Source organism: Gymnoscopelus microlampas (assembly GCF_963454915.1).
Source record: "Gymnoscopelus microlampas genome assembly, chromosome: 6".
Classification (NCBI taxonomy): domain Eukaryota; kingdom Metazoa; phylum Chordata; class Actinopteri; order Myctophiformes; family Myctophidae; genus Gymnoscopelus; species Gymnoscopelus microlampas.
In genome coordinates, this window is record NC_139943.1 from 6,537,269 (window position 1) to 6,555,563 (window position 18,295).

The 18,295-nt window shown below is 41.9% G+C and overlaps 1 protein-coding gene across 1 annotated transcript in view; it reads right to left on the reverse strand.

The window, feature by feature from the left end:
• Positions 1–18,295, reverse strand: part of ano3 (anoctamin 3) — a gene marked incomplete at both ends in the record, with an annotated part of 110,667 nt that overhangs the window by 68,529 nt on the left and 23,843 nt on the right. Inside the window, 2 exons of the mRNA XM_084060403.1 lie at positions 71–77; positions 3,606–3,818. Coding sequence (XP_083916529.1) covers positions 71–77; positions 3,606–3,818 — 220 coding nt within the window. The remainder of the gene's footprint in view (positions 1–70; positions 78–3,605; positions 3,819–18,295) is intronic.

The following is an 18,295-nucleotide window of genomic DNA, read 5'->3' on the forward strand; positions in this document are numbered from 1 at the left end:
TCCAGTCAGCCGGGTGTCTCCTCCATGGATAAACATGACCTTCCCCAAGACACAGGCTGAGTGGCCCCACCTCCCCTCTGGGACAATACCAGAAACCTTAGGCTTTACCCATCGGTGGGTGTCCACATCAAATGCATAAAGAACGTTGCAGAGAGACTCCTCTATGTTTGTAAGGCCTCCCCAGATGTAAACCATATCATCCATCAGTACAGCTGTGTGTCCCCGGCGCCTGGAGGGAACCTCAAGGTGACGTTCTCCTCTTCCAGGTGTTACTGGGGGCAACTTCACCCAGCGTAAAGACACAGTGTTTAAGACATGCACATCAATCTGATCTATGTTGTCATTACAGTACACGCTCCTTCCAAATGAGAACATTTTGTGTCCCACTGCTACGGCAGCATAAACATATGAAAATGGCACTGCATCCAGATACACCGTCCAGTGAAACATTTCAAGTGTTGCTCTGCAAGAGTGGATTCCTATTTTTAACGTTGCAACTTATATTGGTTCAGCGGCACAAACGTCACACTAAGTTTGGCCAATCAACAAGGCCAATGGCGTTGGGTCGACCTCCTCACGGAGAAAACAGCCCAGGTGCTCATCCAGGCTCTTGTCATCTCCCGCCTGGACTACCGCAACTCCCTCCTTGCTGGTGCTCCGGCATCAGCCATCAGACCTCTGGAGTTTGTTCAGAAAGCTGCGGCTCGTCTGGTGTTCAACCGCCCCAAGTTCTCCCAAACAACTATCCTTCTCCGTTCTCTGCACTGGCTCCCCGTAGCAGCTCGCATTCAGTTTAAAACCCTGGTGCTAGCCTATAGGGCAGTGAAAGGAACAGCTCCTTCTTACCTCCGGGTTTTGGTCAATGCCCACACCCCTGCCCGACCACTCCGGTCTGCCACCTCGGGGCGACTGATTCCCTCGCCACTCAACGGTCCTTCTGGTCGATCGACACGGTCACGACTTTTTTCTGTTCTGGCCCCACAGTGGTGGAATGAACTTCCCACTGATGTCAGGACAGCAGAGTCACTGCCCATCTTTCGCCGCAGGCTGAAAACCCACCTCTTCAGGAAACACTACCCTTCCTCTTTGCCTGGCCTACTTGTTGTTAACTAGTTGTACGAACTCTTGTTTTATTTTTGTATTGTTTTATTGGATCTTGTTTAGTCGATACACTTATTTGTTTTAGCTCGTGCTCATTTGATTTTGCCATTTTTGTCTCATCTGTTTAAGAAAGTAGGTAGCTGATATATTGCACTTTTACCTTAGCGCTAGGTATACTCTTGGTTGCTTGTTTTTGCAGGAAATGCACTTAAAACTTCTGGTGATTAGTAGTTTTCGTTCCCTACCTATGTTGAATACACTTATTGTAAGTCGCTTTGGATAAAAGCGTCTGCTAAATGACTGTAATGTAATGTAATGTAATGTAATCAAGGAAGCCAATGGCTGTTGATCGTCCTAATATGGTACATTGTTCACCCGTCTAGACACTCCTTTTAAAGGACATGGTTGTGATGATGACATTGTGATGTCGTTGAGTGATGATGTCATCACGTAGTCATACAAACAAAGTATGATAATAGATTTGTTGGTTTAGATTTGTCATCACATTATTTTTGCCAGACCCAGAGGGTCGGCCTACATGAGGCTTTGTCCCTATTTCGTCCATATATGGGGACAAATGTATGTCCATATTTTGTCCCTCTTTCGTCCATACATGGGCATAGAAGGGACCTCGCATGACGTGACTTCGCATGACATGTCATGTGAAGTCCGGCCATTCAGATTTCAACCACTAGGGGTCTGGCAGTACCAGGTCTCCTGGTTCCCTTGTTTAACCTGTGGTTTCTAAGATCACCTGCAGTTCACCGCAGATCACCTGCATTTAATTAAACCCACACACAACTAGGAGGTGCACTCTTTTCAATGCATATCTCCAAGGCTCAGGTGACGTAAAATGGAATTGAATGACAACAATTTAAAAATACAAATATACAGTGATAGAGCTATACGCTCATATAGGGACTTGTCTAAGACAGACACAGTAACTTATCATAATTAACAGTGTTTCCGTGTGCAGTCCACACACACACACACACACACACACACACACACACACACACACACACACACACACACACACACACACACACACACACACACACACACACACACACACACACACACACACACACACACACACACACACACACACAATATGCATGAGCAGCATTTCTCAACAACATTAGTAACAGTATTTAATTCACATTTTTGTATTGTGTAATATTGTCTTGTGTGTTTGGGTTTAACGCATGTAGCCTACATAGTCTATCCATGCTTAAGTAGAGCTTTCTACAGTCATTTGGTAAAATGTGCCTCCTAAAGTTGATGCAGATATATGCTGGCCAGGTGAAATTCATCAAAATGTATCATGAATGAGAGAGAAAGAGAAAAGACGCTAGTTTGGTGTGCAGGGAACAAACTGTTTTTGACCGTATGTTTTTCACCATATTTCACAGGTGTTTTGATGTCAATTAACCTGTTACTGGAACAGAACACAAACTGTGTTCGTACAAGGACTATGTTGGTCTTTTTGAGTGCATTTTTTGTACTTGTGTTGTGAGTATTCAGTAAAGCTCCATAAACGTCATCATCCCTGCGTCATAGAGTCTGTGAGTTGCTACCAAATGGATGTGCAAATACAGTAAACCCCACCTTAAATAAGTGACAGTTTGGAAAATTCTGCCACTATAACACTTATTGTCTTATGTTTTGTACGAATGGAACCAAAGGGACCAGTAAGGGTCCCTTTGATTCCATGTGTACGCTTTGATCTATCTATGTCTTGAAATAAATACAAAAATGTTATTAAAATAATCAATTATTAAATGGATTAGTCGGATGAATTATAGACGCCTTAACAGACAACGTTACACTGATAAGAACCAGTATGCGCGCGCAGGCCGGCACCAAATGAACCCCACCGCTCATAAGATGCAATGTTAAAGTGGTCACTGGTCACTCACGTGTAAAAATGCATCCCATCAAACTTTTAGATGCTCTTTTTCTCCCAGTTTTTACTGTGATTTCTCGCTCTTGAAATATATAAGCCTTGGTTTCTGTTGTGTGTAAACAATAATAACAATTCAAAGCAGTTGTCCCTCAAACCCCTCCTCCAGTGGCTGTCATAAGAACGGAGGGAGCGCTCTGTGATCACGGCACCAGAGCCTGATCTTGCTCGCGCAGCTGCAGCCTGTGAAGCCTAATTTATGCTCCGTCCCGCGAAAGTGTCGCGCGCAGAGAACATTGCGGCTGAGAATAGCAGACCTCCAAGCTCACAACTGTCTCATCCGCGACGCGGTCGTGAGCTTGTATGTCAGCTGTTCTCGGCGTGCGATACCGTTGCGGGGCGAAGTACATAATATGTCTCGCTGGGGCGCACCCCACTAGCCAACACACAGAGGAGGTTGAATGAACTGAAACCAGCGCTGCCCCAAAACAGGTTTCGGGATCTGTTGGGAATTGATTACATGAAACAGTCACCTGTGCGTCCTGTCTAAATGTTTCTTTGTTTTTTTTTAAACAAATAATTGGTCTATTGCTCTTACCTGTCTGAGGGGGGAGGAGTGTGCACGACGTGCTGATGCTCTGTGCGAGGAGGCCATCATGGCTGGGTTTGGCCTCCGGGGGGCTCAGGGGCACAGACAGGAAGTGGCTGAGGTTGATGGGGTGAGTCTGACTCTGGGCCAGGCAGGGCAGGCTGCGGCGGGACGGCTTCAGACCCTTCTCCTTCAGGGTCTCGCTGATGCTGGTGTGCATGCCTGGAGGAGGAGGAACCATCAACCCATTAAAAACCAGGAGAGCATCCGTGTCATTTTGTACTTTTGGCTATTCCCCAAAAAAGAAATTGCAGATATACACAAGCTCATAACGCTTCACTTCGTGCCGCGATATGAACTTGTAGATCTGCTATTTAAAAAAAGAATAAAATGTGCCAATGACATTTTGTGCAAATCTTTGAATATACATTCTTTTAAAGTGAACATTTTTAACAACACATTGGGTGCCAAAAACGTATATATACGGTTTTGGAAATACACCCATGGAGTGACAAAACCATATATATAAGTTTTTTGAAAAAAATATGAAAAACAAATGTTTTTTTTTTCTTTTTTCAATTCTTCTTTTTTTTTTTTCACAGCACCAGGAGATATCATTTTTCGAAGATTTAGACTTTAATCCACTTCCTGGTTAACTTATGACTTCAAAAGCCTGTATCTCTGCTCCTGTGTACTTTTTTTTTTTACAATGTATTTTTGACTATTTTCAACTGGCTGCAACTATGGAACGGATTACCGAATGTTTTACATTTTTCCCCCCGATTGTACGAGACCTCTATGTGTGTAATGAGGGGATCACCGTGAGGACGGTGATCACTGAAAATATTTTGTGACTACTTGTCACAAAATATGTGGTTCAAAAATGGTTAAAAATCCAGGCACTCAACGTACATTTTTTTAATAAAACTCTGGCACCCCAAGTGTTAACTCAAATCTTTGCTTCTGGGGGGGTCCCTGAAAAATATTGAGATTGGGGAGGGGGGCAGGGGGGGGGGGGGGGGGTCACCAAATACATATAATTGTGGGGGTCCTTTACAAATGGTAGAAAAAGTACAAAACATTTTTACTCAAGTAAAAGTATGAATACTGCAATGTAGGAAGAGTAAAAGTCCGGTAATCAAAATGTACTTGCGTCGCAATTGTAGTGGAGTAAAAGTACAATATTTGCCTCTGAGAAGTAGTGGAGTAGAAGTAATAGTACTGAATATTGGAAATACTCCCGTAGAGTAAAAAATTCCTCAGTAAAGTACAGAACTTGAGTAAATGTGCTTAGTTACTTTACACCACTGTCCTTTACATGAAGAAGTTTCAGAAACACTGATACAGCAAGATAAGTTTTTCAGGAAACTTCACTGAAACTGTTTACTGAAAATATGAATCCCCACAAATATGATTTTTTTTCCAACCACCTAAAACTGTCTCTTGTATTAAAAAAAGAAAATAATTGCATTATGATTAATATTCTTCCCCAATCTCCACACAATGCTCCATCATTCAGCAAACATTCAGCGTCCAATAACACCCTGAACTTGAGAAAAAAACAACATGTAAAAACAGTGCTGGGACAACGTACATCACTGCCCTGAGGAAGTTGGAATATTTTTTAAACATTTTAACAACACAAATATTGTATGGGGGTACCTGGCACTAGTGGCATAACATATTTTCAGATGGGGTCTGCAGACAAATACATTCATGTCCTTGACATGAAAATAAAACAACTGGTTTAAAACAACATTACACAGCAAGCCCAAAATAAGCAACTGAACTTTAGAAACAACCCCCCAAAAAAAACGCAACCCACTAACTATCAATATGTACAAGCTACTTCACAGAAAAACTATCCCAAAGTCACTTATAATAAACGGACATGGCAACACTGGCTATAGGTCCACTCACTGCCTGGCTGAGTTATGAGAGCGTGACCGTGGCTACAGATCCTATAGCCTGTGGGGACCGTAACCGTGACAACAGAGCCCATAGCCTGAGGCAAAACATAAATAAATGCAAATAAACAGCTTCACTTTGGGGAAAGTGGAAAAATGGGCCTCAACGCTGTCTTCATAAACCAATGGTCAATGCCCGTGTGCAGGTTCAGATTGATTGATTCAACCATGCTGGGGTCTTCAACGTTTTTTCAGGTCAAGGACCACTTAGCTGACAGAGTTGAAGCAGGGACCCCCACTATGTATATTGTATAATATTGTGTTGCAGATTAAACCTTTTCATAGATTTCATAGACAGCTACATAGATGTTTGACTGCATTATCAACAATGTTTTAGTCAGTCTTTTGAACAAAATTCCATTTAGGTTTAGTCATATTTTTAGTCTACTTTTAGTTGATTAAATATCATAAGATTATAGTCGACTAAATCTACAGTTGATTTAGTCGACTAAAATGTATTTTGGTGGTGCCTTGATGGCGTCATCATGGCTGATTTTACACTTGCTTGCATGCTGAAATAACAGATCTACAAGCTCACAACGCGTCGCAGCGCAACGCGTTGTGAGCTTGTTGATCTATTGTCAGAGTGCAACACCTGAGCGCAACCAAACATAAAATAACTTGTCTTTTAGACACTAGTCTCCACTAGTCTTAGTTCTACTGGATCTCTTCTCCACTAGTCTTAGTTCTACTGGATCTCTTCTCTGCTAGTCTTAGTTCTACTGGATCTCTTCTCCACTAGTCTTAGTTCTACTGGATCTCTTCTCCACTAGTCTTAGTTCTACTGGATCTCTTCTCCACTAGTCTTAGTTCTACTGGATCTCTTCTCTGCTAGTCTTAGTTCTACTGGATCTCTTCTCCACTAGTCTTAGTTCTACTGGATCTCTTCTCCACTAGTCTTAGTTCTACTGCATCTCTTCTCCACTAGTCCCTCAATAACATTTTAGTCTAGTTTTTATTTGTTGACAAAATTGTCAATATATTTAGTCTTAGTTTTAGTCATCATAGCTTAGTTTTTATTTAGTTTTCGTCAGTGAAAAAAGGTAGTCGACCAACATCAACACTGGTTTACACATGATATTTTCTATTAATACGTTGGATTCACGTTAATGTGTATTTTCAGAAAACAAACTACTGATCTTGTCCTCCATCATAATCTCACACAGTTCAAAGTGCATTGACCAGGAGTTCATAATCTTAGAGTTTACAAGTACAGTTCATAGAGTTCACGCGTCTCAATCTCAATCGACAAACCCCCCCCCCCCCCCCCCCCTCTTCCCTCAGTACCTTGTGTTGTTCAGTTCACTGGGTTTCCCTTGTAGATCTGTTATTTTTGAATAGTCAAAGAAATCTAAACTGACAGATGCGTTCCCATATTGAGTGGGTCAAAGGACAGTTCTGTGTGTGCTAGTATTCTCTTACAGAGATTTAATGTAAAGTGAGTTCATGTTCTCACTATAGAGTTCACAAGTTCTCATGGGTCAAAATCTCAATCTCCAACCCCGCCTCTTTCCTCACCACCTAGCTTCATTTGTCAATGTCACTTCACTGGGTTTCTGTCAGTGGTGGAAAGTAACTAAGTACATTTACTTAAGTACTGTACTTAAGTACAATTTTGAGGTATTTCTACTTTACTTGAGTATTTCCAATAATTTTACTTGAACTCCACTACATCTCAGAAGCAAATATTTTACTTTTACTCCACTACAATTATTTGAAAACCTTAGTTACTAGTTAGATTATCATTACAAAACATACATTAACCACTTCAGCCCTATATACATTTCGGCCATTTGAAAATCACCGATCTACAAGCTCACAATGCGTCGCAATGCGACGCATTGTGAGCTTGTAGATCGGCTATTTTCAAACAATTTTTATACATTTGAAAACTTGAAATGGCATATTCTGCACAATGAGTACTTTTACTTTTGGTACTTTAAGTATATTGTGATGCCAATACTTTTTCACTTTTACTCAAGTACATTTTGAATTCCGGACTTTTACTTGTAACAGAGTATTTCTACATGGCAGTATTGATGCTTTTACTTAGGCAAAAACAATTGAGTACTTTTTCCACCACTGCTAGTTCACAAGTTCTCATGGGGTCAATTTCAATCTCCAACCCCACTTTTTCCTCACTACCTTCATTTGTCAATGTCACTTCACTGGGTTTCTGTGTTCTGGTTAATCTAATCTAATCTAATCTAATCTGTCCTCGCTGTCGACCTCCACAGGCTGACAAACCAGCCGTAATCCCTGGATCATCTGCCCCGTTTCTTTGTATATTTTGTTGCAATGCTTTCATGTTCTAATCAACCCTCCAAACAAACACTGTCTGAGGCACAGGGTCGCCAAGCAGTGTTGCCATGTCCGCTTACTATAAGCGACTCTGGGCTTGTTTCCTAACGTTGTTTAAATCAGCGGTTCTCATGTCAAGAACCCCCAAAGTAACATGCATTTGGCTACAGACCCCCATCTGAAAATGTGTTGTGACAGGAACCCTCATACAAGAACTGTGTTGTTAAATTTTTTCAAAAATATTCCAAATATTGATCTTTATATTTTTGAAAATAGCAGATCGGCTATTTTCAAATAGTCGATTGGGTCAAAGTGGAAAACTTGCTTCTTTTGGGCTTGTTTTCGTGGACATGGACGTGTATTTCTCTCGCATGATCTGGCAACACTGGTGCGAAGGAGTCGGAGGCTCTGAGCACCCTCAGAGAAAGCAGAGCACCCACAGAGGAAGCAGAGCACCCACAGAGGAAGCAGAGCACCCACAGAGGAAGCAGAGCACCCACAGAGAAAGAACAGAACCCACAGAGGAGAGCGCGCCGATCGGAGCGTTAATGCGTAGGATCTGATCATTCTGAACATTATTTCTGTCATTCAAACTCTCTCTCTCTCTCTCCTCTCTGTAATCTGCAAAGAAGATTGTTAATTCCTCGTGCCAGTTATGGATTCATGGTCTGGTGTTGTTGAACGCCGCCCCCCCCCCCCCCCCCCCCCCCCCCCACCAAATGAAATGCCTTGCCAAGTTTTTATGGCAAGATGATTTTCAACCTACATCATAAGCCTCCAGAGGATGATGTCTATAGCCTCTTTTGAACTGGTTTTGTACAACAAACAGGATAAATACAGGACGACAGAGATATTAGGAGGAAGGAATCCAGTCCAAGTCCTCCTCCATAAAAAAACATCACTTCAAAAGCAGCAAATTAACCAATTAAAAACCGGGCAAGCATCTGTCTCTCACACACACACACACACACACACACACACACACACACACACACACACACACACACACACACACACACACACACACACACACACACACTCTTCAGGAAACTCTTTTTAGAGAAGTGGTCCTCAAAAAGATCAGATATACAAGCTCACTGTGTGTCACTTCGTACAGTACTGCAAGCTTTTAGAAAAACCTTGAAAGTGTTTGAAACATGTTGAATAATTTAGATTTTTTTTAACACAAATCTTCTCGTCTGGGGGGTCCCTGGCACAAAACATTTTCAGATGGGGGTCTGTGTGGCCAAATACATATCATTTTGGGGGTCGGCCTCAGGTCTTAATGGGTTAATAAATCAAAGCACACAGCAGAACATAATGTCAACACACACAGAGGACAGAAGAAACAGCACAAACTACATGGAAAGAAGTGTTGATAAGGATAAGTTACCATGGAGCTACTGATGTCTGCAGGGAGGCTGGTGGCTGACGGAAGCACTCACACCTGGCCTGAGTCACTCACACCAGGCCTGAGTCACTCACACCTGGCCCGAGTCAAACTAATTACATTCTGAGCTGACTGTGGTGACACCAGGCAGAAACTCCTACCCATAGACCAGGGGTGATGCAACTTTGATGATGGAGAGGGCCACACTATCTCCACACTCTCTCCACAGGGCCACATTGCATATACTGTCAGGCCATTCTACAGTATGTCACACAAAAGTAGCAAAAATAATTGCCGATCTACAAGCTGAAAAAAAGGTTTAGGGCTTGTAGATTGGCTATTTTTGCTATTTTTTTATTGGAATCCTGAATTTGTTTTTGCTATTTTGGAATTTTAATCTTGAAAAGTTACATTTTTATTTGATTTCAAATGCATTTAGTTATACTAATTAACTTTATGAACTTAAATACAAATACATTGGACATAAAAAAGACAATTTAATTGTAATACTAGTCATTAAGCTACTAATGTAGACTGAAGTAATTAAAGCGGGTCATGTTTGCATGTCTGGAATTGTAAACAGCTACAATAATATATCAGTATTCAGATAATAACCTGTGGGCCGCATTAAGTGAGGGTGGGGGCCGCATGTGGCCCCCGGGCCACCATTTGCCCATGTATGCCATAGACAGTAAAAAGTATGGACGACGTCACGCCCATACAGACCGTAAATTAAGCCTATTTTTCATCTTTCTATATATCCGGTGCACTCAGAAATGAAGGCTATCGGTTGGGACCGGAGCGGGGGTGGGGAATTAATACTATTGGTTGTGTAGCTTGTCAATCAAATCATCACGGTATCCACGCCCCTCCTACAGCATGCCCTACTTTATCAATTGTTTTCCAATTGTACCCACATGCAGAGATGGCATGTGTGCAAGTGGTTGGTATTTAATACAGCTGAAGCAAGTATCCATGTACAGTAGGGGTGTCACGATTCACTTACCTCACGATTCGATTCAAAATCGATTCCTAGGGTGCCGATTCGATTTAAATTGCGATTCTGCGATTAATTGCGATTCGATTATGCAATTTATTGCCATTTTCTTCCCCAAATCCCTTTAATTATACTAGAATGTTTTAAAACAATTCTGAACAATATATAAACCATGAAAAGTTGAATCATACACTTCAATGCAGCCAGATCATGTCAGTCAGTCTTTCTGACATTGATTTCAGACAAAGTGCCAGTGAAAAAGGTACAACCTTATAAAAACATATTACAAAAAAATAAAAAATAAAATCGATTCTGAACATTTGAAGCGATTTAAAAAATCGCGGCATTAAGAATCGCTGATGGAGGGTGAAGGAAATGGTTGGAATAACGCGTTCCTTCCACGCGCTACGTCCTACCGGGGAAACTCCCCCCCTGTCAGGTGATAAGAAGCGGCCTGCTCACTCCTCATGCATTGAAGGAAGCATGAGCTCAGTTCGGGGCTCTCCCCAGGTTGGCAGAGGGAGAGTAGCGCCCAGGATTACATGCTTAGGCAATTGGCACCGGGTGAAAAAATGGGTTGCAAAATCGTGGTATAAAAAATGTAAAGAAAAAACAGTCTTGGTGGTTTCATTAATCACGATCACATCCGGAGTATTAGGAGAACTCTCAACCACAACACTACATGTATTGTATTGTTATACTGAGTTAAGGCAAACCCAGTCGATTTTAACAGCTTTGTTAATATGGTGATGTACTTGTTGTCCAGTGGCGCGGCGCAGTTCTTTAACAGTTCATTATGTGTGCAACAGATTCCAGGTCTTGATTATTATGGAGTAAACAGAATGAATCATGTTGTGCCAGAGAGGTACCGGAGGGCAAGCTTCTATTTAGTGGGCAGACACACAGAGTCTGGCTTTTATTGTAAACTTGAGAATTGATTTGTCTACTGTTGCAAGTGCAAGTGCACGCACACGCACACACGCGCACGCACACACACACACACACACACACACACACACACACACACACACACACACACACACACACACACACAGACCACTTCAGCCCTATATACATTTCGGCCATTTGAAAATAGCAGACCTACAAGCTCACAATGCGTCGCACCGCGACACATTGTGAGCTTGTAGATCTGCTATTTTCAAAAGATTTTTATACATTTGAAAATGTGTGAAATTGGACATTCTGCATATTCAGTACTTTCTACTTTTGGTACTTTACGTACATTTTGATACCAATACTTTTGTACTTTTACTCAAGCACATTTTTAATACAGTACTCTCTACACACACGCACGCACGCACGCACACACACACACACACACACACGCGCACGCACACGCACACGCACACACACACACACACACACACACAGAGAGAGAGTAGTCGCTATCATAACAGCATCGTCTCCATCTGCTGTCTCATTGGCTGTTTTATTTCCATGAGGTGACCTTTGGGGGATTAAATGACACGCCTGACAGGCAGCTGCGTATCATTATGCTGATGAACAACAGGTGTGTCTTCACACCACGGCCCAGAGGATAATTAATTAATTGGACTCCAGGCCAGGTGTGACTCGGCTATTTTCCCCTCTTCCTTTGGCGTGTCGCCTATAGGGATGGGACAGTAATCGTTATTAGCGTTTATCGCGATAAAAAAAAAAACGCTCACAGTAATCATATCGCAGAGATTTTAATGTATGATGAAATTGTCCTCCGTCATACACCGGGATCAGTTCACCTTTACAGAGCTCAGGCGAGCTGCATATCCCGTACCACTTAAACTCTCTAGAATTGGTAAAACGTACTTGATACAGTCTTTTTTTCACTCTCTAAATCTCTCTGCCAAAAAATAGCAGATCTACAAGCTCACAACACATCGTGAGCTTGTAGATCTGCTATTTTTTTGGCAAAGGTTCCACTCCCCAGACTATGGATGCTGGGGTTCAAGTGGTTAACAAAAGTGGCCTTTTAAGAGTTTTAAGCATAATTTAGATTATCGCGATAATATCATAAATTGCTATTATTTTGGTCACAATAATCGTGACATGAAATTTTCATATCCCAATCCCTAGTGTCGCCCAGGTGGCGCCTAAACCCTAACCTTTAACTTCACAAAAAATGTGTGCAAATCTCTGAATATATATATTTTCCCCGGAACAAACTGTTTTACAAATGTTCGCTTTAAAAACATATATATTCAATGACTTGCACAAATGTTCAACATTTTTCAAAAATAGCCCAAAGAAAATCTAAAATTGACACACAGATGCGTTCCTGGTCTTAAAGGAGAATTTTGGACTACATTTTTCTTACATTTTCTATGATGTTATGATATCTTATTAGGATGAATGGTACAGTAGAACATTTTCATAACTCCATATTTGGTCCGCCACAGCTTAAAACATGTGCGGATAGGCCTTGCGTTAGATCACATATTTGAATAGCTTTTTTTTTTTTTTTTTTGAGATCTGACGTTCATAGTGACAGAACACTGCCCAAAAAAAAAAAAAAACAGAAGTCTCACTAGACGAGATTGAAATCTCGATATTTCAATCTCGTCTAGTGAGACAGACTTTTTTTTGGGTTGCATAGTGTTCTGTCACTATGAACGTCAGATCTAAAAAAAAAAATGTTTTTAAAAGCTATTAAAATATGTGATCTAACGCAAGGCCTATCCGCACACGTTTAAGCTGTGGTGAACCCAGGATGGAGTTATGAAAATGTTCTACTGTACCATTCATCCTAAGATATCATATCATAGAAAAGGTAAGAAAAACTTAGTCCAGAATTCTCCTTTAATGGGAACTCAACTTAACTGCTACAGTAGGCACGCAATGTTCAGTGCATGTATGTACAGCCAGATCGGTCTGTCATGAACTTTAATCCTACCATTTATGGACAGAGGTCGTGTAGGTCATCCTGTGATGTTGAATTACCATGATACATTCAGAAGCTAATCCTCATGATGAATGAGATGAATGAGATGAAACACATCTCTGTATGTCTGACCTGGTCTGACCTTTGACTCAACTCCATACCGTTGTTCCTACAGCATGTGTAATTATATTGAATTGCCATAAATAATATGTAACAATATTAGTATAATGAAATGCTTATACTCCTCATTTCAACCCCTGCAGTAGTATCACTACTGTGCATAATCTAATCAATAGGAATTATGCAATTAAGGGATAATTAAATTGCTGTGGTAATCCCTCTATAAATGCACAAAATCCCCAAATCTGCCTGCCTGCCTGCGAGCGTGCGTGTGTGCGTGTGTGCGTGTGTGTAAAGTAACTAAGTACATTTACTCAAGTACTGTACTTAAGTACACTTTTGAGGATTTTTTGAGTGGTGCCAACCACTCCTATATCTGACTTTGTCCGTGTGTCCGTATGTATGTATGTCCAATAAACAAACATTGACGACAACACGGGTGATGACAATACGGGGCTCATCAAAGGCACCACTCTCTTCACACAGGGTGTGATTTTTACTTTACTGGAGTATTTCCCATTTTCAATACTTTTACTTCTACTCCACTACATCTCAGAGTGCGTCATATGGTCATAGTGCGTCATATGGTCCGCTTGTTTCACGGATGGTCCGCTTGTTTCACGGATGTGGCAACACCGGCGCTTGTTTCACGCACATGATTTGGCAACCCGGGAGCCAGCGAACACAAAAACGCTAACAAATGGTAATGGTCAATGGCTGTGTGCAAATGCAGATCAATAGCTCCACGCAGCCACTGAGGAGAACCGGGCGGAAGAGTTTTGGGCACACCACATGCACGCACATGATATTGAAGCAGCAATCTAAGGCCATGTGAGGTAGACTACTAAAATAACTCATTTAATTCATGCTAATGTATTCATGCTAGCTGTGTCGTTCACCCTCACTGAGGAAGTCTCTGAGTTGACCTTCAGACACTGTTCTGCTGCATTAACCCATTAGAACCGGGAACGCATCTGTGTCACCACTTTAACCATTATTTTATACACTTGAATTGGCTATTCAAAAATAGCAGATATACAAGCTCATCTTTGGGGGTCCCTGGAGATGGGGGGGGGGGGGGGGGGGCGGGGGGGGAAATATCATTTTGGAGGTCCTTGACATGAAAAAGTTCAGAACCACTGATATTATAGCAAGATTTTTTTTTCTCCAAAAAACTGTTAGGATGTATAAGACATGTGTAGAATCAAATATCTGAGTTAAAAATGTTCTCTTCCCCAAAAAATTGCAGATCTACAAGCTCATGAGCTTGTAGGTCTGCTGTTTTTGAATAGCTTAAGTATAAGATAATGGTTAAAGTGGTTAAAATCTAAAGGGACAGATGCTTTCCCGGTCTTAATGGGTTAAGAATTCATCCACACTGAAAGCCTGCTAAAAAATCATTTTCTAAAACAGATAGTCCAATCCTTGGCTGGCTTCTGTGATAAAACACACTATAATCTACTCTTCAGATCAGCTTAAAATCAAGCATCCCCTACACCAGGGGTCTTCAAACAGGGAGTCCGGGACCCCTAGGGGGCCCTCAGAGTTACAACAGGGGGGGCCGCCAAATCTTTGTGTGATATGATATTTTTTACATTAACCACTTGAACCCTAGCATCCCTTTTCTGAGGAGAACTTTTGGAAAAGAGGTTTGGTGTGGAGGGGAAAAAGAGCAGACCAAGTTAAAAAGAAAAGGGTTTAATCTGCAACCCAATTCTATACAATATAGGGGTCCCTGCTCTCTCAGCTAGGGGGGCCTGAAAACCGTAACGTTGAAGACCCCTGCCCTAAACCAAATATGACCCTTTTGGCTTTCCATACTGCCTGATCGTCATGGTCCAATGGCAGGTTTTCTCTGCACCGGCGCGCAGCCTCAAGGTTCCTGTTTACAACAGCAGGCAGCGATGACACGGAGAACGGACGAGACGGGTCGAAACTAAATGTCTGGCGGAGCAGAAGGCAAAGAACTTGGAACCCTGGAAAGGGATCAACCTCCGCTGTTTGGACATATTTCAGATATAGTACAAAGTGTAACGTTGACCGAGATCAATTCATGTGTGGAGTTGTGAGTGTTCGCCGCAAGGGAAACCTGCTCAACCATCTGAAAATACATCACAAGCCGCAGTATGAGGAATATATGAGCAGGGACGTGCACAGATAGACTCTAGGTGGTGCTAGAGCACCTGCCCTTTGCCCTCTTGACCAGATGTGCCCTTTTTAAAAAAGGGCACTTTTTTTCAGTTTACAGCAGGGGTCTTCAACAGGGGGTCCTCAGAGTTACTACAGGGGGTCCGCCAAATCTTTATGTGATATGATTTTTCTTTTTACCATAACCACTCGAAACCTAGCATCCCTTTTCTGAGGAGAACTTTAGCCAAAAATAGCAGATCTACAAGCCCACAACGCCTCGCAGCGCGAGGCGCTACACCTATACCTCTTGTAGAAGAGGTATAGGTGTAGAGGGAAAAAAGAGCAGACCAAGTAAACAAAAAAAAGTATAATTTACTTGAGCACCTGCCCCTCAAAATGTCTGTGCACGCCACTGTGTATGAGGGCTGCAAAGGCTGCTGATGTGAACCGTCCAACATCCAACGAGCCTGTGCGGCGCGTCGCCTTATCAATCCAGCTCACAAAGACACGCTGAAACCACCGTGCCATCACGTTCCATTTGGCCAAGGGTGTGTGTCCAATAAACACAGTGAGTAATAAATGTTTCTAAAAATTAACAGCTCACCACAAAGCGACGCGCTGTGAGCTTGTAGATCGGCTATTTTTGAATAGCAATGTATGGTTAAAGTGGTTAAACTGATCGTGAAGCCATATCAACAAAATTTGCCGGGGACCCCCTGGAACCCCTTCAAGAACCCCTGGGGGTCCCCGTATGAATTTATTGGACCTTGTAACTCTTGTTTCAGAGAAGTAACTCTCTGCTTGCTTGTAGAACCACTAAGTTATAGTGCAGGGCTGCAGAAACACCTATAAAAAACATAAAATGACTGAGGAACCAGAACTAAATTAAATAAAAACAGCCAACCTAAAAGAACTCGGTACTTTACAGCCTTCCTAGAAATGTACTTGAGTAAAACTAAAATATTTGTCTTGGAAATGAACTCAAATAAGAGTAATAAGTATCAAAAAATGGAATACTCAAGTAAAGTACAGATCCTCAGAATCTGTACTTAAAGTACAGTACTCAAGTACATTTACTCTGTTACTGTCCACCACTGCCAGGGGCTTACACCAAATGCTGTAAGCTGATTGGCTCTCGGCGTGGCGTCGCCCCCACCGCCGAGCAACAGACCTGATGAGAGTTACAGACCTGTAATGGTCCATTTTTATTCTTAACTATGAATCATTTAACACCCCCCTCAAGGACCCCTGGGGGTCCCCTGACCCCCACATCGAGATCTCATGCTGTTTATGTCCTGTGCTGCCCATATATGGAAATGGATGGAATGTACATCACGTTCAGCAGAAGTTGACATCATGAATAATGAACAAAGAGAATCTCAAAGTAGAAATGCTGAATCTCAGGTTTATGCATCTGCCATACAGATGAGGTTAACATCCATGAATGTCCACATGTATAGTATATGTATCGGGGTCTGACGTAATTTACTACCTGAGTCACGTTTTTTCCCTCCACCCATTCTGAATTCCCATAGACGTGTTTAATATCACGGCATATGAGCAGTGGCGTGCACAGACATTTTGAGGGGCAGGTGCTCAAGTAAATTATACTTTTTTTTGTTTACTTAGTCTGCTCTTTTTTCCCTCTACATCTATACCTCATTGCCAAAAATAGCCGATCTACAAGCCCACAACGCCTCGCAGCGCGAGGCGTTGTGGGCTTGTAGATCTGCTATTTTTGGCTGAAGTTATCCTCAGAAAAGGGATGCTAGGTTTCGAGTGGTTATGGTAAAAAGAAAAATCATAATCACATAAAGATTTGGCGGACCCCCTGTAGTAACTCTGAGGACCCCCTAGGGGTCCCGGACCCCCTGTTGAAGACCCCTACTGTAAACTGAAAAAAAAAAAACGTTTTCTTTTTCTTTTTTTTAAAAGGGCACTTCTGGTCAAGAGGGCAAAGGGCAGGCGCTCTAGCACCACCTAGAGTCTATCTGTGCACGTCCCTGGGCATATGAGAACTGTTCCAAAAATAAACAAATGAGCCGGGCGGTTTGACTCATATGGATATGAAGCAACAACTGACGGCGAGAAAATGTTAACGTTTAATACCGTTAAAAAAATAATAATAATACTTGACTGTATCAAATAGGACTGGCCATCGTAAACGATACAGAGCCACCTCCCTGACAATATCGCCGGGACAATGTGTAATGTGTTTATTTTTGGACCACAATTCTTATATGAGACGATTCTAAGACGACCCAATGTTATTCTCCATAGAGAAATTACTTCCGTGACCAGTAGTGTTGCCAGATTCTGCGAGAGAAATAATTAACCAGGTCTATGAAAACAAGCCCAAAAGAAGCGACTAGGCTACGGCTGTTTGAAAATAGCCGATCTACAAGCTCACAACGCAACGCGGCGCGATGCGTTGTGAGCTTGTAAATCTGCTATTTTCAACAACAAAAAAATACATATTATTTTGGGTGTGCTTGCCATGAAAATGTTTGAGGACCACTGGCTTAAAAACAACATTAGGAAACAAGTCCAAATAAGCAACTACACTTTAGAAACAAGCCAATATTTACAAGCAACTTTACAAAATAAAAAAGAAGCCCAAAGTCGCTTATAATAAGCGGACATGGCAACACTGTCCGTGACCCAGGGGTTGTGCGAGTGACGTCAGGACTTAGGTTACTCTACTTGTTGGTGACATGTAAGTTATTATTATTGACATCATATCAAATGGGTTTTTCCTTTTTTCCTTTTTTCCTATTGACCCACAAAATTCCAATCAGTCCTCGAGTCCCAGAGGAAATTTGACAGACATTTTGACAGACACGCGTACAGTACAGTATGTATGGACATCGATTGGACAACTGAAACAATGTTAACGCC